Source organism: Lagenorhynchus albirostris, chromosome 15, assembly GCF_949774975.1.
Source record: "Lagenorhynchus albirostris chromosome 15, mLagAlb1.1, whole genome shotgun sequence".
NCBI lineage: Eukaryota > Metazoa > Chordata > Mammalia > Artiodactyla > Delphinidae > Lagenorhynchus > Lagenorhynchus albirostris.
In genome coordinates, this window is record NC_083109.1 from 65,846,661 (window position 1) to 65,869,084 (window position 22,424).

Below are 22,424 nucleotides of genomic sequence, written 5' to 3' on the forward strand. Positions count from 1 at the left end.
GCTACGTCTAAAAAGTGAGACAAGGGGTTGGTTGGGGAGTGGACCAGAGACTTTTTATTGAGTAGCCTTTGATGATATGCTTGCTGTAAACAAAGCCATTCCTGATCATTCTGTACCCTCAGTACCTCTCAGGTCCTGGCACTAAGTAATAAAGGAATCTTGATTGTGACTCAAATCTAATTACTAGAATGCTGAAATTCTACATGTAGCCAGAATATTTGGTATGAAAGACTCTATCATTAAAAATGCTCCCAGTTATGTCAATTTTACCTTGACTTTCCAGGAAGGATATACAGTGTCCAGATAGGTTTGGTCATGATGCCACAGAAGATGCTAGAACAACCCTTGAATTGGCTCGGTATTTCCTCAAATATGGCCCAAAGAAGGTTAGTACCTTTGCTTTCCTTAAAATTATGAGACTAGAACAGAGTCACAGACCACCATATCCTGCTGTTACCTTTCTTTACAAAAATGGCAGTGTAATTCAAGGTGAACATGTATTTGAAATTAAGACCTGTATCACTAGCATCATGTAGTGGTTAAATATGTAGTCTCTGAAGTTGGACTTCCTTGTTTTTAAATAGGTCTGGCTATATGCTATCTAGGGCAATTTCTCTGAGCAACTTTAGTTTCCAGATCTGTAACATGGTAGCACACTTCTCTGGGATATTGGTGAGGGTAAATGAGATATTATGTAGTATAAAGCTCTTAGCACAGTGCCATGAATATATTAAGCACCATAATGTGGTGTTAATCATTGTAGCTGAGGGACTTCCCTGGTGGTCCAGTGGTGAAGACTCTGTACTTCCACTGCAGGGCGCACGGGTTTGATCCCTGGTTGAGGAACTAAAGATCCCGCATGCCACTTTTAATTCATTGTAGCTGATGCTAATAATTGTGATAATTATAAAAATCTAGATAGATTTTTGCTCTCTTGGGGTGTGAGTAGCATTGTTTCAAAAGCAGTTCAGTGGGCCTGGATTAAAACAGCACATAAAGGAGGCATTGAAGAGGATGTAGTTTCTGACAGACTGTGTTATAACACATTCTAACCTATTAGATTGTCCCATTGTGTGATATTTTCTAGCATGACCCCATTATGAAATAAATGGTAGTCCATATAGAATAATAAAAAGCCAGAATAGTATTTTGTGTCATGGTGATAGAAAGACATTGTAAAATATCTCATGCGGCTTGTGAGTAATGGCCAACATTCACTGAGATCTTACGAAGTGTACTATTCTAAAATGCTTTATATACATTATCTTATCCTTATAACAACTCTATAAGTTAACTATTGATATTATTATATATATGATCGTTCAGAGGTTTTGAAAGGTTAATAACTTATTGAGGGTCCTACAATTAGAGGCAGAACCAGGATTCAAACCAGGGTCTGTCAGATTCTAAAGCCTGTCTTTGCTTTACATGAGGAATTAGCAAACCTTTTCTGTAAAGGCCAAACAGTAAATATTTTAGGCTCTACGGACCATACTGTCTCTATCACAGCTACTCAACTTGCTGTTGGTAGTGCAAAAGCAGCTGTAACAGTATGTCAGTAAAAGGACACAGCTGTGTGCCAGTAAAACTTTATTTACAAAAAACTGACATTGGGCTGGACTTGATCCAATGACTGTAATATGCCAACCCCTGCTCTAAACCACTGCACTGAGGTTCTAAAAACTTGGTCTCAGGACCCATTTATCCTCAAAGAGCTTTTGTTTTTGTGGGTCATATCTATCAATATTTACCATATTAGAAATTACATATGAGAAAAATTATATTTACTAATTTGTTGAAAATATTTTTAAAAATCATTACGTTAACATAAAAAATGTACTTTTATGGAAAAAAGCATTTTCAAAAAAATTAATGGGAAGAGTGTCATTGTTTTACATATTTTGCAAATCTCTTTAATGTCTAGCTACTAAGCTCCTGTTAAGGAGACTAGTGACTCTCTCATATCTGCTTTTACGTCCAATCTGTTGTGTTATATAGTTGGAGAAGACAGGACCTTGTAAACTTCCCCCTGAAAGGGTCTCTGGAACCCCTAGGAGTTTTCAAGCCACACTTTGAGAACAGTTGCATTTTGTTGTGCTGCCACTTGATTTCCAGGAAAAATTGCATCTCACTTGAGTAAAATCTCAGGAAATCTGAATTAAGGATGGACTTTAGTTAATAATAAGATACCAGAAAAGAATCTAAAAAAGAGTGGATATATGTATATGTATAACTGATTCGCTTTGCTCTACAGCAGAAACTAACACAACATTGTAAATCAACTATACTCCAATAAAAAATTTTAAAAAGAAAAAAAATAACATATCAATAGTGGTTCATTAATTGTGTCAAATACACCATACTAATTAAGATAGTAATAATAGTTGAAAATGGCAGTTGGATATATGTGGGAACTCTGTACTGTCTTTGTAGTTTTTCTGCAAATCTAAAATGATTCTAAGTAAAAAAAATATCTGTATCTCTACACATCAGAACTCCCAAATGGGCTCCCACTTTATGGAAAGAGAATAAACTAGAATACTTTTCATGATTTTGTGTTAGTCCAATAAAGTCTTTTTTTCATATTGCCATGAAAGCCATTCTTTTATAATTTCCAAAAGTTGCATGTTTGCAGAGAAGTAAGTTTTAAGTGACTTTGGAATGAATCATGAGCCAAAATTGCCATTGCTTTTCACTTAGCCCTACTTGGCCCTTTCCCATATTCATGTCACAACATCAGCAGCTGGTAACAGATTGCCATTCTTGGCTAAGCAGCCAGAAACCATCTGGTAACTATTGAACCCAGCCTGGGACTGTGGCAACAGCAAAGTCACTGTCTACAGACACAGAGCACACCACTTGAGTGGGTTTTTCTTGGATTTTTGGGGGGTTTGGGTGTTTTTTTGTTTGGTTGGTTTCTTTTTTTTTTTAGCCTCAAATACTTTGCAAGATATTAAATGATTTTACCACTTTATTTTCCTTCAGATTGCAGAACTAAATCTGGAGGCACTAGCTAGTCACCAAGAACTAGAAGCAGCAGGCCTAGAGCCGAGAAATACAGCAGAAGTAGTGCAGCAGCTAAACACAAGGTAATATTTTTCAGTTCTAAATGGTCGCAAAGACAAATGGAGTATCTGGTTTCTTATTTAACAACAAAACCTGGAATATTTTTTTCCTCTTTTGAGTCTATTGAGAAATATTTACCAATAATATGAGTAACATTCTTCCATTAGAAAAACCATGGATGGAAAAATACCACGTACTGCCCTAAATAGCATCTGTTTTTCTAATTTTCTGAATCTATTGATTGGTCTTAAAATAACTCACTTTACAAAAAAAGTAAGACATTGAAATACATTGAACTAAGTGGCATTAGGGGAGATGATAGACTAGTGAGTATTTTGATTAGAAGAGTCGGCTATAGCCTTGATGTATTGCCCAAATTGGGAAAAAGACAAACAAAAAACAGACTCAGAAGAGGTTTGTCTCTATACCATAGTAAATGTTTCAGATCCTTAGAATCTAGCCTAAATTTTGGTAAAGAGTTTTGAGTATATTTTGTGTTTATCCTTCCTCTCCCTAAATGTAGAACAACAATGTTCAATATGATTTCTGTAATGGTGGAAATGTTCTGTATCTTTGCTGTCCAAAAAGGTCCATACATGTAGACCTTATAGTACATGTGACTAGTGCAATTAAGGAACTGAATTTTTATTTTATTTTATTTTAATTTAAATAACCACACGTTGCTAATGGCTACCAGGTTAGACAGTGCAAGTATAGAGAAGTAATTCTTGGGTTAGGGAAAACTGTTGTTCCTACCTTGATCTCTTCTCCTTCTGTACAGTGTTTTAGAATGCTTGGACTCAGTGGGCCAGAAGCTGCTTTTCTTGACTCGGGAGGCAGATGCTACTGAACTTTCTTCTTCCAAAAACTGTCAAACTATTAAGTGCTTGTCAAATAAAGAGGTGAGTGATCCAGTATCTCTTTGAAGGTTGCATTCAGAGTAGAGGGTAATGTAACCCTTTGCAACCCATGCAAGTATCAAGCTTTTTTTATCAGCAACTTTAGCTACCATTAGCCAGTCTGGCTTCTATCTCAAATTTTGTGTGGAGCACTTTTAGTCTCAATTACCCCAAAGGAGCAGAACTGTCAGCTGCCAGTGTCTGTTTCCAGATTCCAGCAGGCCTGTGGCTTTGGCCTTGCACACCACTTTGAATTTCTATTCTTTTTTCTGGTTCATGGAGATGTTTATCTTGGTTTTTAGCCTGACTATATCTTTTCGGTTTTCCTATATATATATATATATTTTTTATTTTTTTATTTTTTTTTTATTTTACCTATCATTGCTATATGTGTATAGCAGAAGGGATGCATCAAAGCATGGACTTATGTCATCTTGTTCAGAGGCTCTGTAATTTTTTTTAAGCATTTTATTTGGAAATAATTTCAAACTTACAGGAAACTTGCATGAATGGTAGAATATCTGTATACCTTCTATCTAGATTCATCTTCTGTTAATACTCTGCCTCATTTGCTTTATTATTTGTGTGTGTGCTGGGTTGCTCCTGCACTTTTTACACTTTCTCGCTCTCTCTTCCTGTGTCTATATGACATTTCAGTTTTTAGTTTCCTTTAGTCTGGAACCATTCCTCAATCTTTCTTTGTCTCATGACATTGGTAATTTCATTTTGGGTTTCCTCATGATTAGATTCAGGTTATGCCACAACAAGAGGCATATGTTGTCCGTCTGTCCCTCTCTTCTGTTTATTTTGATGACCTTAACAAGGTGTTGTCTAGTTTCTCCACTGTAGAGTTACTGTTTTTTCCCCTTGCTTTGAATAATATGTGAGGATACACTTTAAGAACAGCAAATATCCTGCTTTTCATCAAAATCCCCACCTCCTCTTATATTTAGCAAAAACTGATGATTCTCATCTGAACCAGTTTTTACTGTGAGCCAGTTTTTATTGTACAATGATGGTTTTCCAACTCTCTATGTTTCCTCCATATTAACTAGTTGTTACTCAGTATTCTATGAGCAAGAGTCCTCCCTTTATCTTATTTGTTCATTCATTCATTCATTCCGTGTGGACTCACGGATTCCTGTTTATTTCAGTGGTTTATAATTTATAATTGTACTAAATTGTTTTGGTTTACACATTTCTCAGATTTGGTAAGCAGTAGCCCCTTCAAGCTGGCCCCTCTGTTCTTGTGACATGCACCCATAATTTTTTTTGAGCATTTTCTTCCTACTGGCACAATAAGAAAGTCAGGTTCATCTTGGTATTAGAAATCAAGATCTGGATGCTGGGTGTGCATATTTTTACTGGGATGTCTTTGCTTCTAGACCCTCAAAGCAGGCAGTTAAGAAATATATGCATGTAGGTAGGATATGCGCACACACACACACACAAATTTGTACGTACACACAAATAAATATTTAAGAAATCAAGTGTCTATACCAGTACCTCTAATTTCAGCCCTCGCACAGGATTCTTCGTTGCTTTTCCTCATTTCATCTTTGTACCTCCCTTTATAAGTTACTTGGTTTCCTTTTTTCCTCCCCTTCAGATTAGCTCTTATGCATTTAGAATACAGTTGGGTTCATTTGTTTCAATTTGCTTTTAGTTTTAGGGTTTTTTTCTCTCTTCCATCCTTGTTGATTTATTTTTTGGATCTATAGAACATTAACATGCTTCCAAAGGCAAAACTACACAAACAAGTATACTAAAAGAAGTGTCATTCCTTCTCATATCTATTTCACCCAGTCCGCCCTCCACCTATCTCATGTAAGTAAATAACATTGTTGTTTTCTGATTTATCCTTCCTTTGTTCCATTTTTTGTAAAGAAAAGTAGATATATATATGCTTTTTTATTTCGTTTTCTTTCTTACACAGAAGCTAACATACTATATAAATAAACTCTTTTGCAGTTGGCTTTTTTCCCTTAACAAGATGTCCTGGAAATCATTACCAGGACATAAGGTTCCAACTTCCCGTTTTTGCATATGGATATCCAGTCTTCCCAGTCTCATTTTTTTGAAGAAACTATCCATTTCACATTGAATGTTCTTGGCACCCTTGTCAAAGATCTCTTGACCATATATACAGAGCTTTATTTCTGAACTTTCTTTTGTTCCATTAGTCTATTTGTCTGTCTTTATGCCAGTACCACACTGTTTTGATTACTGTAGTTTTTAATATGTTTTGAAATCAAGAAGTTTGTGTCATCTGACTTCATTCCTTTTCAGGATTATTTTGGCTATTCAGAGTCCTTTGAGATTCCTTATGAATTTTAGGATGATTTTCTTCTATTTCTGCAAAAAATGACATTAGGATTTTAATAGGGATTGAATTGAATCCATAGGTTGCTTTGTATACTGTTGACAACAATAGTGTGTTCCAGTCCCTGAACATGGAATGTTTCCTTTTATTTGTGTCTTTTAAAATTTCTTTCAGCATTGTTTTGTAGGGTTTTATTTGTTTTTTGTTTTTTGCGGTACGCGGGCCTCTCACTGTTGTGGCCTCTCCCGTTGCGGAGCACAGGCTACGGACGCGCAGGCTCAGTGGCCATGGCTCACAGGCCCAGCCACTCCGTGGCATGTGGGATCTTCCCGGACTGGGGCACGAACCCGTGTCCCCTGCATCGGCAGGTGGACTCTCAACCACTGCGCCACCAAGGAAGCCCTGTTTTGTAGTTTTTAGCATAGAAATGTTTCACCTCCTTGGTTTGGTTTATTCCTAAGTATCTTATTCTTTTTTGATGCTATTGTACATGAGATTTTTTTCTTAATTTCCTTTTTTGATTGTTCATTGTTAGTATGTAGAAACACAACTGATTTTTTGTGTGTTGATTTTGAATCTTTCAAATTTGCTGAACTCATTGTTTAGTCCTGACATTGCTTTTGTAGAATTGTTAGGGTTTTCTACATGTCCTATGTGAACAGAGAGAGCTTTTCCAATTTGGACGGCTTTTGTTTCCTTTTCTTACCTAATTACTCTGGTTAGAACTCTCAATACTGTGTTGAATAGAGTGGCAAGAGCAGACATCCTTGTTCCTGATCTTACAGAAAGTTTTCAGTCTTTCACCTTTGAGTGTGATGTTAGCTGTGGGCTTTTCATATATGGCCTTTATTATGTTGGAGTAGTTTCCTTCTATTTCTAGTTTGTTGAGTGTTTTTATCTCTAAAGAGTTTGAATCTTGTCAAATGCTTTTTCTGCATCAGTTGATTGATCATGTGGTTTTGTCTTTCATTCTGTTAATGTGGTATATTACATGGAATTGTTTTCATACATTGAACCATCCTTGCATTCCAGGAATACATCTCACTTGGTCATGGTGTATAATACTTTTAATGTGCTGTTGAATTCAGTTTGCTGACATTTTGCTATTTAAAGTAATCACTAGATTGGAAGAGCTATTTACATTTTGTTGTTTTCTGTATGTCTTACAGCTTTTTGTCCCTCCTCTCCTTTCTACTGTCTTCCTTTGAGTTTTGATTTTTTTTTTGTTGGTAGAGACGTGCTTTGATACCCTTCTCATTTCCTTTTGTGTATGTTCTATAGATTTTTTTTTGCAGTTATCATTGCAGTTACATAAAACATCTTAAAATTATAACATTCCATTTTAAACGGATAGCAGTTTAATTGCATACAAAAACTGTACTCCTATAAGATCCACCCCCTCGACTTTGTTACTGATATCATAGATTGCATCTTTATATGTTATATGCCCATTAACATAGGCATATAGTTATTTTTTTCATGTTTTTGTCATTTAAGTTCTGAATAAGAATTAAAAGTGAATTTATGCACCAAAGTTACATTAATACAGGTTATTATATGTGTCCATGTATTACCTTAACTGGAAAACTTTTTCATGTTGTTGTCTAGTATCCTTTCGTCTTGAAGGACTCCCTTTAGCATTTCTTATAAGAGCAAGCCTAGTGATAATAAACTTCCTCAACTTTTTTTTCCCCTGCATTTTTTTTTTTTCCCCTGCATTTTTGAAGCATAGTTTTGCTGGATACGGTTTTCTTGGTTGATGGTTGTTTTTTGTTTTTGTTTTCTTTTTTTTGGTTGATGGTTTTTTTGTTTTTTTGTTTTTTTGCAGTACGTGGGCCTCTCACTGTTGTGGCCTCTCCCGTTGTGGAGCACAGGCTCCGGACGTGCAGGCTCAGGGACCATGGCTCACAGGCCCAGCCGCTCCGTGGCATGTGGGATCTTCCCGGACCGGGGAACGAACCCGTGTCCCCTGCATCAGCAGGCGGACTCTCAACCACTGCACCACCAGGGAAGCCCGGTTGATGGTTTTTTATTTTATCACTTTGAATATCTCATGCCACTCTCTTCTGGCCTGCAAGGTTTCTGTTAAGAAATCCACTGATAATCTTATGAAAGCTTCCTTGTATGTGATGATTTGCTTTTCCCTTGCTGCTTCCAAGATTCTCTAATTTTGACTTTTAACAATTTGACTGTAATGTGTCTTTCTGTGCGTGTCTTTGGATTTATCTTTCTTGGAGTTCTTTCAGCTTATTGAATTTGTATGTTCATTTCTTTCCTCAGATATGGAGGGTTTTCAGCCATTATTTCTTCAAATAAGCTCTCTGCTCCTTTCTCTTTTCTTCTGGGACTCCTATAATTTGTAAATTGGTCCTAATGATGGTGTCCCAAGGGCTGTTAGACTCTGTTTCCTTTTCTTCTTCTTCTTTTTTTTTTTTTTTTTTTGCTTTAACTTAATGACTTCAAAGATCTGTTTTCAAGTTTGCCTGATCAAGTCTGATGTTGAACCCCTTTAGTGAATTTTCCAACTCACTTAATGTATTTTTCAGCAGCAGAATTTGTTTGGTTCTTTTTTCTTTTTTTTTTGAATTTTATTTTATTTTTTTATACAGCAGGTTCTTATATAAGTTACCTATTTTATACATATTACTGTATATATGTCAATCCCCAGCTCCCCCAATTCATCCCACCACCACATCCCCACCACCTGCTTTTCCCCCTTGGTGTCCATACGTTTGTTCTCTACACCTGTGCCTCTATCTGCCTTGCAAACTGCTTCATCTGTACCATATTTCTAGATTCCACATACGTGCGTTAATATATGATACTTGTTTTTCTCTTTCAGACTTACTTCACTCTGTATGACAGTCTCTAGGTCCATCTGCGTCTCTACAAATGACCCAGTTTCGTTCCTTTTTATGGCTGAGTAACATTCCATTGTATATATGTACCACATCTTCTTTATCCATTCGTCTGTTGATGGGCATTTAGGTTGCTTCCATGACCTGGCTATTGTAAAGAGTGCTGCAATGAACACTGGGTTGCATGTGTCTTTTTGAACTACGGTTTTCTCTGGGTATATGCCCAGTAGTGGGATTGCTGGGTCATATGGCAATTCTATTCATAGTTATTTAAGGAACCTCCATACTGTTCTCCATAGTGGCTGTATCAATTTACATTCCCACCAACAGTGCAAGAGGGTTCCCTTTTCTCCACACCCTCTCCAGCATTTGTTGTTTGTAGATTTTCTGATGATGCCCATTCTAACCAGTGTGAGGTGATAACCTCATTGTAGTTTTGATTTGCATTTCTCTAATAATTAGTGATGTTGAACATCTTTTCATGTGCCTCTTGGCCATCTGTATGTCTTCTTTGGAGAAGTGTCTATTTAGTTCTTCTGCCCATTTTTTGATTGAATTATTTGTTTTTTTAATATTGAGCTGCATGAGCTATTTATATATTTTGGAGATTAGTCCTTTGTCCATTGATTCGTTTGCAAATATTTTCTCCCATTCTGAGGGCTGTTTTTTCATCCTGTTTCTAGTTCCCTTTGCTGTGCAAAAGCTTTTAAGTCTCATTAGGTCCCATTTGTTTATTTTTGTTTTTATTTCCATTACTCTAGGAGGTGGATCAAAAAAGATCTTGCTGTGATTTATGTCAAAGAGTGTTCTACCTATGTTTTCCTCTAAGAGTTTTATAGTGTCTGGTCTTACATTTAGGTCTCTAATTCATTTTGAGTTTATTTTTGTGTATGGTGTTAGGGAGTTTTCCAATTTATTCTTTTACATGTAGCTGTCCAGATTTCCCAGCACCATTTATTGAAGAGACTGTCTTTTCTCCATTGTATATCCTTGCCTCCTTTGCCATAGGTTAGTTCACCATAGGTGCATGGGTTTATCTCTGGGCTTTCTATCCTGTTCCATTGACCTGTATGTCTGTTTTTGTGCCACTACCATATTGTCTCGATGACTGTAGCTTTGTAGTCTGATTCCTCCAGCTCCATTTTTTTCCCTCAAGACTACTTTGGCTATTTGGGATCTTTTGTGTCTCTGTACAAATTTTAAGATTTTTTGCTCTAGTTCCATAAAAAATGCCATTGGTATTTTGATAGGGATTGCATTGAATCTGTAGATTGCTTTGGGTAGTATAGTCATTTTCACAATATTGATTCTTCCAGTGCAAGAACATGGTATATCTCTCCATCTGTTGGTATCATCTTTAATTTCTTTCATCAGTGTCTTATAGTTTTCTGCATACAGATCTTTTGTCTCCCTAGGTAGGTTTATTCCAAGATATTTTATTCTTTTTGTTGCAGTGGTGAATGGGATTGTTTCCTTAATTTCTCTTTCTGATTTTTCGTTGTTAGTGTATAGGAATGCAAGAGATTTCTGTGCATTAATTTTGTATCCTGCAACTTTAGTAAATTCATTGATTAGCTCTAGAAGTTTTCTGGTGGCATCTTTAGGATTATCTATGTAGAGTGTCATGTCATCTGGAAACAGTGACAGTTTTACTTCTTCTTTTCCAATTTGTATTCCTTTTATTTCTTTTTCTCCTCTGATTGCTGTGGCTAGGACTTCCAAAACTATGTTGAATAATAGTGGCGAGAGTGCACATCCTTATCTTGTTTCTGATCTTAGAGGAAATGCTTTCAGTTTTTCACCATTGAGAAAGATGTTTGCTGTGGGTTTGTTGTATGTGACCTTTATTATGTTGAGGTAGGTTCCCTCTGTGCCCACTTTCTGAAGAGTTTTTATCATAAATGGTGTTGAATTTTGTCAAAAGCTTTTTCTGCATCTATTGAGATGATCATATGGTTTTCATTCTTCAATATGTTAATATGTTGTATCACATTGATTGAGTTGCATATATTGAAGAATCCTTGCATCCCTGGGATAAATCCCACTTGATCATGGTGTATGATCCTTTTAATGTGTTGTTGCATTCAGTTTGTTAGTATTTTGTTAAGGATTTTTGCATCTATATTCATCAGTGATATTGGTCTGTAATTTTCTTTTTTTGTAGTATCTTTGTCTGGTTTTGGTATCAGGGTGATGGTTGGCCTTGTAGAATGAGTTTGGGAGTGTTCCTTCCTCTGCAATTCTTTGGAAGAGTTTGAGAAGGATAGGTCTTCTCTAAATATTTGATAGAATTCACCTGTGAAGCCATCTGGTCTGGACTTTTGTTTGTTGGAAGATTTTTAATCACAGTTTCAGTTTCATTACTTGTGATTGGTCTGTTCATTTTTTCTATTTCTTCCTGGTTCAGTCTTGGAAGGCTACACGTTTCTAAGAATTTGTCCATTTCTTCCAGGTTGTCCATTTTATTGGCATAGAGTTGCTTGTAGTTGTCTCTTACGATGCTTTGTATGTCTGGGGTGTCCGTTGTAACTTCTTTTTTCCTTACTAATGTTATTGATTTGAGTCCTCTCCCTCTTTTTCTTGATGAGTCTGGCTAAAGGTTTTCAATTTTATCTTCTCAAAGAAACAGCTTTTAGTTTTATTGATCGTTGCTATTGTTTTCTTTGTTTCTCTTTCATTTATTTCTGCTCTGATCTTTACAATTTCTTTCCCTCTACTACCTTTAGGTTTTGTTTGTTCTTCTTTCTCTAGTTCCTTTAGGTGTAAGGTTAGATTGTTTATTTGAGATTTTTCTTGTTTCTTGAGGTAGGCTTGTATTGCTATAAACTTACCTCTTAGATCTGCTTTTGCTGCATTCCATAGGTTTTGGATCGTCGTGTTTTTGTTGTCATTTGTTTCTAGGTATTTTTTTGATTTCCTCTGATTTCTTCAGTGATCTCTTGGTTATTTAGTAAGGCATTGTTTAGCCTCCACATGTTTGCGTTTTTTACGTTTTTTTCCCTGTAATTTATTTCTTAATCTCATAGCGTTGTGGTCGGAAAAGATGCTTGATATGATTTCAATTTTCTTAAATTTACCAAGGCTTGATTTGTGACCCAAAATGTGATCTATCCTGGAGAATGTTCCGTGTGCACTTGAGAATAAAGTGTAATCTCCTGTTTTCGGATGGAATGTCCCATAAATATCAATTAAATCTATCTGGTTTGTTGTGTCATTTAAAGATTGTGTTTCCTTACTAATCTTTTGTCTGGATGATCTGTCCATTGGTGTAAGTGAGGTGTTAAAGTCCCTCACTGTTATTGTGTTACTGTTCATTTCCTCTTTTATAGCTGTTAGCATTTGCCTTATGTATTGAGTTGCTCCTATGTTGGGTGCATATATGTTTATAACTGTTATATCTTCTTCTTGGATTGATCCCTTGATTATTATGTAGTGTCTTTTCTTGTCTCTTATAACATTCTTTATTTTAAAGTCTATTTTGTTTGATACGAATATTGCTACTCCAGCTTTCTTTTGATTTCCATTTGCATGGAATATCTTTTTCCATCCCTTCACTTTCAGTCTGTATGTGTCCCTAGGTCTGACGTGGGTCTCTTTAGACAGCATATACATGGGTCTTGTTTTTGTATCCATTCAGTGAGCCTGTGTCTTTTGGCTGGAGCATTTAATCCATTCACATGTAAGGTAATTATCGATATGTTCCTGTTACCATTTTCTGAACTATTTTGGGTTTGTTTTTGTATGTCCTTTTCTTCTGTGCTTCCCACTTAGAGAAGTTCCTTTAGCATTTGTTGTAGCGCTGGTTTGGTGGTGCTGAATTCTTTTAGCTTTTGCTTGTCTGTAAAGCTTTTGATTTCTCCGTCAATCTGAATGAGATCCTTGCTGAGTAGAGCAATCCTGGTTGTAGGTTCTTCCCTTTCATCACTTTAAATATATTATGCCATTCCCTTCTGGCTTGTAGAGTTTCTGCTAAGAAATCCGCTGTTAACCTTATGGGGATTCTTTGTATGTTATTTGTTGGTTTTCCCTTGTTACTTTTAATAATTTTTCTCTGTCTTTAATTTTTGTCAATTTGATTACTATGTGTCTCGGTGTGTTTCTCCTTGGGTTTATCCTGCCTGGGACTCTTTGCACTTCCTGGACTTGGCTGGCTATTTCATTTCCCATGTTTGGGAAGTTTTCAACTATAATCTCTCCAAATATTTTCTTGGGTCCTTTCCCTCTCTCTTTTCCTTCTGGGTCCCCTAGAATGCTAATGTTGGTGTGTTCAATGTTGTCCCAGAGGTCTCTTAGGCTGTCTTCATTTCTTTTCATTCTTTTTTCCTTTATTCTGTTCTGCGGCAGTGAATTCCACCTTTCTATCTTCCAGGTCACTTATCTGTTCTTCTGCCTCAGTTGTTCTGCTATTGATTCCTTCTAGTGTATTTTTCATTTCAATTATTGTATTGTTCATCTCTGTTTGTTTGTTCTTTAATTCTTCTAGGTGTTTGTCCTTCAATTCTTCTAGGTCTTTGTTAAACATTTCTTGCATCTACTCTTCGCCTCCATTCTTTTTCCAAGGTTCTGAATCATCTTCACTATCATTATTCTGAATTCTTTTTTTGGAAGGTTGCCTATCTCTACTTCATTTAGTTGTTTTTCTGGGGTTTTATCTTGTTCCTTCATCTGGTAAAAAGTCCTCTGCCTTTTCATTTTGTCTGTCTTTCTGAGTGTGGTTTACATTCCACAGGCTGCAGGATTATACTTCTTCTTGCTTCTGCTGTCTGCCCCCTGGTAGATGAGGCTATCTAAGAGGCTTGTGCAAGCTTCCTGACAGGAGGGACTGGTGGTGGGTAGAGCTGACTGTTGCTCTGGTGGGCAGAGCTCAGTAAAACTTTAATCCACTTGACTGCTGATGCGTGGGGCTGGGTTCCCTCCCTGTTGGTTGCTTGGCCTGAGGGAACCCAACACTGGAGCCTACCTGGGCTCTTTGGTGGGGCTAATGACTGACTCTTGGGAGGGCTAATGCCAACGATTACTTCCCTGAACTTCTGCTGCCAGTGTCCTTGTCCCTGGGGTGAGCCACAGTCGCCCCCCGCCTCTGCAGGAGACCCTTGAACACTAGCATGTAGGTCTGTTTCACTCTCCTATGGGGTCACTGCTCCTTTCCCCGGGTCCTGATGCACATACTACTTTGTGTGTGCCCTCCAAGAGGGGAGTCTCAGTTTCCCCCAGTCCTGTCGAAATCCTGCAGTCAAATCCCGCCAGCCTTCAAAGTCTAATTCTGTGGCAATTCCTTCTCCTGTTTCCAGACCCCCAGGTTAGGAAGCATGACATGGGGCTCAGAACCTTCACTCCCATGGGTGGGCTTCTGGGGTATAATTGTTCTCCATTTTGTGAGTCACCCACCCAGCGGTTATCGGATTTGATTTTATTGTGATTGGGCCACTCCTACCATCTCATTGTGGCTTCTCCTTTGTCTTTGGATGTGGGTTATCTTTTTTGGTGAGTTCCAGTGTCTTCCTATCAATGATTGTTCAGCAGTTAGTTGTGATTCCGGTGCTCTTGCAAGAGGGATGAGCGCATGTCCTTCTACTCCACCATCTTCTCGGGAAATTTTTAGAAGACATCCATTTTACAACATATAATAGTAGCTGTTTCTTGCCTCCCCGCCACCACTCCACGAGGAGAGGGCAGGCAGGCGGATTGGTGGCACCGCACACTGGCAGCCCGTGGCCCTGCTGGCCCAGGCTCGGCTGGCTGCTCCACCCCACCGCCATTGCCTCCGCCACCGCAGTGTGTGTCTGGTTCTGTTTTATAGTTGCTGTCTCTTTAGTGAAATACTCATTTTGTTCATGCATAATTTTCCTGATTTCATTAGTTGTCTGTCTATCTTTGTTCTCTTTTAGTTCTTTTTTTTTTTTTTGTCAACTACCTCTCCAATTGTTAGTGCCTGGCATGGTGGAAGGGAAGACTTTCACTAATCAGCTCAGCCTGAGGTTTCAGGACCTCTCGAACATACTTTGAGGATGTGTCTTCTCTGAGCTTGTGCAGGTGCTTTTAGTTGTCTCATATTCCCTGAGCAGCTTGTCCCTGTTTCTCCTCAGAGCTTGCAATCTGTTGCTCCTCCTGACATCTGCTTTTGTAACTGCAGCTCTAATGTGCTGTGGTGATTGCATGTGTTTTCAGTGGCTTCCAAACAAGGCTGCCAGTCCTATCAGTGCTCTGAGTCAGGTGAGACAGAAACTAGTCCCTCAGGCAGTGCCCAGCCTAGCCATGACATTGGCTGCATGGTCCACTCTTGTTTCTGTCCAGAGGGAAGATCTCCAGTGTGGGAAACTTCCTCTGTGTTGAGCCCTGCTGGGTCAGATAGGGGAAGGGACGGATGGGTACACAAAACTACATATTTTCCTTTCCCTTTTGCTGGAATCCCTTCTGGTTGTTGTTGTTGTTTCTGGGTGCTGTAACTTCTCAACTGGTCTCTAGAGTTGTTGCAAAGGTATTCTGGTCTATATAGTGTTAACTCGGTGTCTATGGAAAACTGAGGGCTTAAAGCTGCCTTGTACTCTATCGTGCTGATGTCATGCTCTCTTTTTCTTTTTTTAAAGTGTTGGGGTTTTTTTGAGAAAGATGTGCTGGGAAAAATAAGTTTATAATGCTCTTGGGAGGGACTGGTATTTGTTTTATTTTTTTTCCCCCCGCAGGATCCTTAATTTCCCTCCTGATTTCTTTATTTCCTTCTTTTCCTTCACTGCAGTGTCTCAAGCAGGGTATTGCCTCTTCTCTATATATCTGATTCTTCCCCAGAAGCACTGCTTCTCTGAGGCTGTCAAGTCTCTTCCTTGTAGTTAAGTGCTTGAACTATCAAAGTTGTGACCTGTGTTCATTATTTTGGCATTTTGTTGTACTTTCTTTCTGGGGCTGATTTTGTTTGTTTCATCCAAGTCTTCCATGCCCCTTGATTTTTTTTTTTTCCCCGAGTCTCTTGCGTCTCTTCTCCCTCTCTTTATTCACAGGCTTGCAGAATTTAACTTGTTTCTTTACTTAGAGGTAATTTGAAGCTTGTAGTAGCCTGCTTCTTAGTAATGCTAAAGATCTGGGTCATATGTGATTCTATTTATTCTCTTTCCTGATTATATGGTTTTTCTACAAGACTGTGTGGTGTCACCATTTTCTTCTGGACCTTGAAGTCAGCCTCATTGCTTTTTAATATGGGTAAAAAGACAACCATTGTTTATATTACTGTGGCTCACCTCCATGAGCCACAGTAGACTATTAGGTTCCTGCTTCATCCAGGCTGTGCTGTTTTCTGCAGGTTCTTGAGCAGGCTAGAGTGGAAGTCCCCCTGTTTACCTTCAGCATCATGCAGTTCTCTCTTGAACCCTTTCCACCCAACCTCAGTGAGGAGATGAGCAAAAGAGTAAGTGAATGGGTTCTGCTAGATGATTTATTTGACCTATTATAATCTCTCCCCATTAAGGAAAGTAATACATACTTCATTAAGTTTACTGTATACTTCTCTAAATTTTTTCTATATGTATCAATATATTACCATTTTCATTTTTATAAAAATGGGAGTCAGACTATATATACTGTTTTGCAACTTTATTTATTCCTTTAACAGTATATCTTACACATCTGTTCATAACACTATATAATCTTATTTCCCTTGTGCTGCATAGTTTTCCATTGTATGATATACCTATTTTCAGCATTTGCACTTTATAATTTTTGCTATTCCAAATAATGATGCAATGAAATCCCTGTATACAAATCCTTGTACATTTGGCAAGTGTTTGTGTTAAGAAATTCCTTGAAAGGAATTATCCCATGTTTTGACTCATGATTTCTTTAGATTTGACTTAATTCTCTTTCCACATCCACCTCCTTACTATATTCTGTTGTTTTTCTTATAGATGAAGATCAAGTGGATGGAGATGTCAACTGTCTATGCTGGGCCGTTTAGCAAAAATTGTAACCTTAGAGCTCTGAATAGGCTGTTTGAGAGTTTTGGTCCAGTCCTGTCAGTGACTCTTACTCTTGAATCCCATCAGGTAATGAGACAAGAAAACTTAGATTTTGACCTTCTAATCTAGTGTGGGAAATTCAGATGCCTTCTAGGGTCCTTCAAGTATTAGTGATTTGAGCTTGATTGTCACCGACTGGAATGTGAGACATGCTCTGTCTCATGGGAACAGTGTTGACCCATAAGAATGTGTGCCCCATATTGCCAGATCTTCTGATTTTTTTGTTTTGAGAATCAAGAAATCTGCCAATTTTCATATTGTTGGCTCCAATTTTCTTAAATATTACGTAAGCCAGACAAAAAATATGTCTAGGGTTTAATGTAGTTTATGGGCTTCATGCTTGTGACTTCAGCTTTAAATGATAAAATGCCCTTTCAAAAACAGCAGTAGCTTCCATGTGCCGGGAAGTCTGCAGGGCTTAAATCCAAAGTAGGCTCATAGCTGGGTTAAGATACTAGAGGAGTAGGGCTTTTTTTTGTTGTTGCTGTTAGCTCTCCAATCTCTTGGAGTAAGTTTTGTTTATTAGTTTGTTATTTACATAAAAACCCTATAAAGAGTTTAATTATTTTTACTTTTTAAGAAATAATACTTGTATATGGTTTAAAAAATTCATACTTTTTAAAAGGATGTATAGATACATCCTTTTGTATAGATAGAGTAAGCCTCTATCTTCATGGTCATAGCAGGAAGTCAGATAAAGACTAAAGTTACTATATGAAGCAATAACAACATTATAAGCACTATGAGACAGGAAGCCATGAAAAGAATTGAAAATAAAAACTTAGAATATATGTAGAATGATATACAATAACTGGTAACAATGAAGGCCTCCAGGGAGAGAGGAACTAGGTGACTGGGAACAGGGGTTAGGGGAAGACTTTTCACTGTAAATTTTTTTGTACCTTTAGAATTTTGATATAGGCAACTATTAATCTGGTGCATTAAACTATTATGTGTAATAGCTAATAATACAACTAATAACTATTAGGTTTAGTAACTATTAAAGTGAAGCAAAAATTAAAGTCTCTAAAGCGATCTAACTGCAGAATCCTAGATGTTTAAAATGTGCTTTCCCCAAATCTTTTATTGTCTTTCCTACACCTAAAAACAGAAATAAAAAGATCATCCCTGGGAACATAGACTGAGGGATGGGAAAGGGTATTCAAGGAACTGTCACTCCTTCCTGTAAGTCGTCTTGTCTTTTTTTTTCTTTCTTTCTTTTTGTAAAGTATACATAAAATTTGCCTTTTAAACCATTTTTATGTATAGTTCAGTGTTATTAAGTACATTCTCTCTAGAACTTTTTCATCATCCCATACTGAAACTCTGTACCCTTTAAACAGTAACTCCCCAGTCCCCTTTCTCCCAGGCTTATTAACTACTATTGTGTTTCCTGTCTTATAAATTTGACTACTCTATGTATATCATATAAGTGGAATCCTACAATATTTGTCCTTTTGTGTCTGGCTTATTTCACTTAGCATAATGTCTTCAGGGTTCACCCATGATGTAGTATGTATCAGAATTTCATTTCTTTTCAAGGCTGAATTATATTCCATTGCATGATTATACCACATTTTGTTTATCCATTCGTCCATCGATGAACATTTGAATTGTTTCCACGTTTTAGCCATTCTGAATAATGCTACTATGAAATGAACATGGATGTACAAGTATTTGTTTGAGTCCCTGTTTTCAGTTCTTTGGGGTGATATACACAGATGTGGAATTTCTGGGTTAAATGATAATTCATTTCATTTTTTGAGGAACTGCCATACTGTTTTCTATAGCAGCTGCACGATTTTACATTCCCACCCGCAATGCCAAGGGTTCCAACTTCTCCATATTCCAGCTGACACTTGGGGGTTTTTTTTTGGTCTTTTTTGTTGTTTGTTTTTGGCTGTGCCCCATGTGGGATCTTAGTTCCCCGACCAGGGAATGAACCCGTGCCCCGTGCATTGGAAGCTAGGGGGTCCTAACCACTGGACCGCCAGGAATTCCCCTGACACTTGGTTTTTTTTTGTTTGTTTTTGGTTTGGGGGGGAGGGTTGTTTAGATAGTAGCCATCCTAATGGGTGTGAAGTATCAATAGTATCTCATGGTTTTGACTTGCAGCTCCCTAATGATTAGTGATGTTGAGCATTTCTTTGTATGCTTATTGGCCATTGGTATATCTTCTTTGGAGAAATGTCTATGCAAGTCCTTTGCCTATTTTTTAATTGGGTTGATTTTTTTGTGTTGAGTTTTAGGAGTTCTCTGTATATTTTAGATATGAATCCTTCAGTAGATATGTGATTTGCAAATATTTTCTCCCATTCGTTCTGCTGCCTTTTGACATTGTTGATGGTTGTTCTTTGATACACTTTTTAATTTTGATAAAGTTTAACTTCTCATATTTTTTTTGTTGCCTGTGCCTTTGGTGTCATATTCAGGAAATCATTGCCAAATCCAATAAAATGAAGCTTTTCTATGGGAGCACTTTAATCTCCATGATGATGCTGTGGCTCAGACCATCACATAGATTTAGATACTCTGGTGTTAATCAACTGCAAAATAAGTCAATTTGAAGATGCAAATCCAGTGGAAGAACTTAACCTCCCCATGCTTGTAGGAAAGCTGCTTGTCTAAAATTAAGCTAATAAAGCAAGTGGGAATCTCTACCTGTGACTTGCAGCGGTAACTTTAGTGATTTATAATAAATGGTATGGGGGCTTCCCTGGTGGCGCAGTGGTTGAGAGTCCGCCTGCCGATGCAGGGGACACGGGTTCGTGCCCCGGTCCGGGAAGATCCCACATGCCGTGGAGTGGCTGGGCCCGTGAGCCATGGCTGCTGAGCCTGCGTGTCCGGAGCCTGTTGCTCTGCAACGGGAGAGGCCACAACAGTGAGAGGCCCACGTACCGCAAAATAATAATAATAATAAATGGTATGAACAGCAAGTTGGGTAGTAAAGAATTTGTTAGTGCTTTCCCCATACCACCTAGGGAGAGAAGGCTTCAATTTTAAGTGACAAGATTATTTTCTGAAAACCAAGCCCTGAACCATGATGATTCCACTTAAAATTGATGGTCTGTGATCACTGTCTAGCCCAGCACAGCAAGAACATCCATTCTGGTGGCTCTGGCCACTGTAGTTTAGGTGGGCCCCATTCCTAGCCCCGTCTCTGGCAGTTTGAGCCTGGAAAGCAAAAGCAAGGAAATCTTGATTTTTCTGCAGCCACATCTCTGTATACAGTACGAAGTCCTGGAAGGTGCCCAGCTGGCCATAGAGTCCTTGGATGGCAGCCTGGTGGAGGGTACCTGCATCAAGGTAGGGTTTCCAGAGAAAGCATAAAGTAGTACACTTCACTCAATCCTGTATTTTCAGTACTTGTATTTACTCAAGCCTGTATTTACAGCACCCTAAGACATAACAGCTTAGACGAGCACCCTCAAGAGGCTTAAGACACAAGATTTTCTGTAATGGAAAGCCTTCAGCCAAGGCCAGCATTCTTATAGTGGTGACCTAAGACATGATAGCTTTTCATTTTTGTCAAAATCAGCCTGGGCTACATCTTCCATGTACTCTTTATCACTACTTAGACCCCAAATGGTTTTTCAGGGTGGTTTTTTTGTGGTTGCCCTTTAGCTTTCAGGGGAATCAAATGGTATTTTGATGTTTCTTATGCAATTAAACAGAATTTCATTGGTATAGAAGGCAGAGAACTGATGGCAGTTGGTGGGGGAGAGAAGGAAAGGGAAGAGAGTATTATTTACACAAAAATATTTACATTTTGTATTTATTTATCTATTAAGTTTCTATCATAGTCCTTTGGGGCAGTTATCATTAGGTTCCTTGTATAGATAAGGAAGCTGCAGAATTAAGCTACTTGCTAGTATGTAACAGGCCTGGGGTTTGAAGTGGTGACTTTTCTACCATTAATGCCATCTTTCCTTGGTTAGGTGCAGAGGCCTGTGACAGAGCTCACCCTTGATTGTGACATCCTTGTGAATGAGCTGGAACAAGATTCTGAGAACCGAGGTACTATATACCTGTCTGGAGTGAGTGAAACCTTCAAGGAACACCTGTTGCAACAGTCCAGCCTCTTCCTGGGCCTGGAAGCTCTGATCTTGCCTAAAGATCTTAAAAATGGAAAGCAGAAAAACTACTGTTTCTTGAGTAAGTCTATGCCATTGAATATAGCCTTGGGAAAGGAGATTAGACATGGTGGTAACATGAGGTCAGAGAAAGGAAATGTTCAACAAGTAATCCCTCCTGGGCTGGACCAGGTCAACATCTCCTGATTTTGTCCTTCTCCCTTGGCTCTGGATGGGCTCCAGCTTGGATGGTGATCAGGTTTTTTGGTTTTGGTTTTGGTTTTGGTTTTGGTCCTTAATAACAGAAGGGGGTATTCTTGTTTTCAGGATTCAAAACTTTTGGCAGTGCCCATAGGGCCCTTGGCATTCTCACAGGCAAGAACTGGAAGCTGAAAGGCAGGCATGCCCTAACCCCCAGGCACCTCCATTCATGGCTCAGGGGCTTACCTCCTGAATCAAGGCCCCCAGGGCTTCGTGTCATACCTCCTCCCTCGGAGCAGGAGGCCGTGCAGGTGAGTGATTAAATGTATCCTGGGGTTAGGGGGGAGAGGTAGCTAGCTACCTTGGTTTGCTGGCTCTGGTGGTTGGCCTTCTGATGTTTATGGAAATTAGATAGGATGGTCCTGCTCAAGTGACACTTAAGCCTTCAGTCTTTTTTTTCCTGCCCTGCCACTAGTCTTACTTCACTCTCCAGTGTCTTCCGGCCCTGGACACACCTTTCTTTCTCCAAGATCTCTCATACTTTTGCCCCCTCCAAACTTGCTAAAATCAGGTTTTCCAGGTGTCTCTCCAAGGGACTTTGAGAGGTTAATACAGGAAGTTGGAGAGCTGGACAAGTCTTTAGTGATCTAGGATTTCCTGAAGTGTAGTACATACATACACAATATGATTTTTGGTGGTCATAGATGGACCTCTTTTTTTCACTTTTATTGTTATGAACTTGTTTTTCTAACATTCATTAAAGTATGCAACCACCACACTGAACGTGTGATTTCATGGATAGTATTACTTAGACGAAGCTAAGGAAGAAATTGACTCACTTTAAAGAAAACCATTAGGGAATATGCAACAGAAGGGTGAAGATAGAAGGTGAATGGTTTAAGTTTGGGAAGCCCTGCCGTGGTCTAATGTCCCACACTTAGCAGATGAGGAATAGACACCAGAGCTGGTGAGTGACTTTGCCCAGGTCACAGAGATAC

General features: G+C 38.4%; 1 protein-coding gene across 3 annotated transcripts in view; it reads left to right on the forward strand.

Annotated features, from left to right (window-relative positions):
• The window catches only part of REXO5 (RNA exonuclease 5), a 77,611-nt gene that overhangs the window by 17,202 nt on the left and 37,985 nt on the right, over positions 1-22,424 (forward strand). For 2 of the 3 annotated variants that reach the window (XM_060124016.1, XM_060124015.1), the window contains 8 exons: positions 284-386; positions 2,986-3,089; positions 3,848-3,968; positions 16,441-16,545; positions 17,042-17,179; positions 20,366-20,458; positions 21,091-21,307; positions 21,553-21,737. In XM_060124016.1, the coding sequence (XP_059979999.1) occupies positions 284-386; positions 2,986-3,089; positions 3,848-3,968; positions 16,441-16,545; positions 17,042-17,179; positions 20,366-20,458; positions 21,091-21,307; positions 21,553-21,737 (1,066 nt within the window). The remainder of the gene's footprint in view (positions 1-283; positions 387-2,985; positions 3,090-3,847; positions 3,969-16,440; positions 16,546-17,041; positions 17,180-20,365; positions 20,459-21,090; positions 21,308-21,552; positions 21,738-22,424) is intronic. The other variant, XM_060124017.1, reaches the window with a different exon arrangement.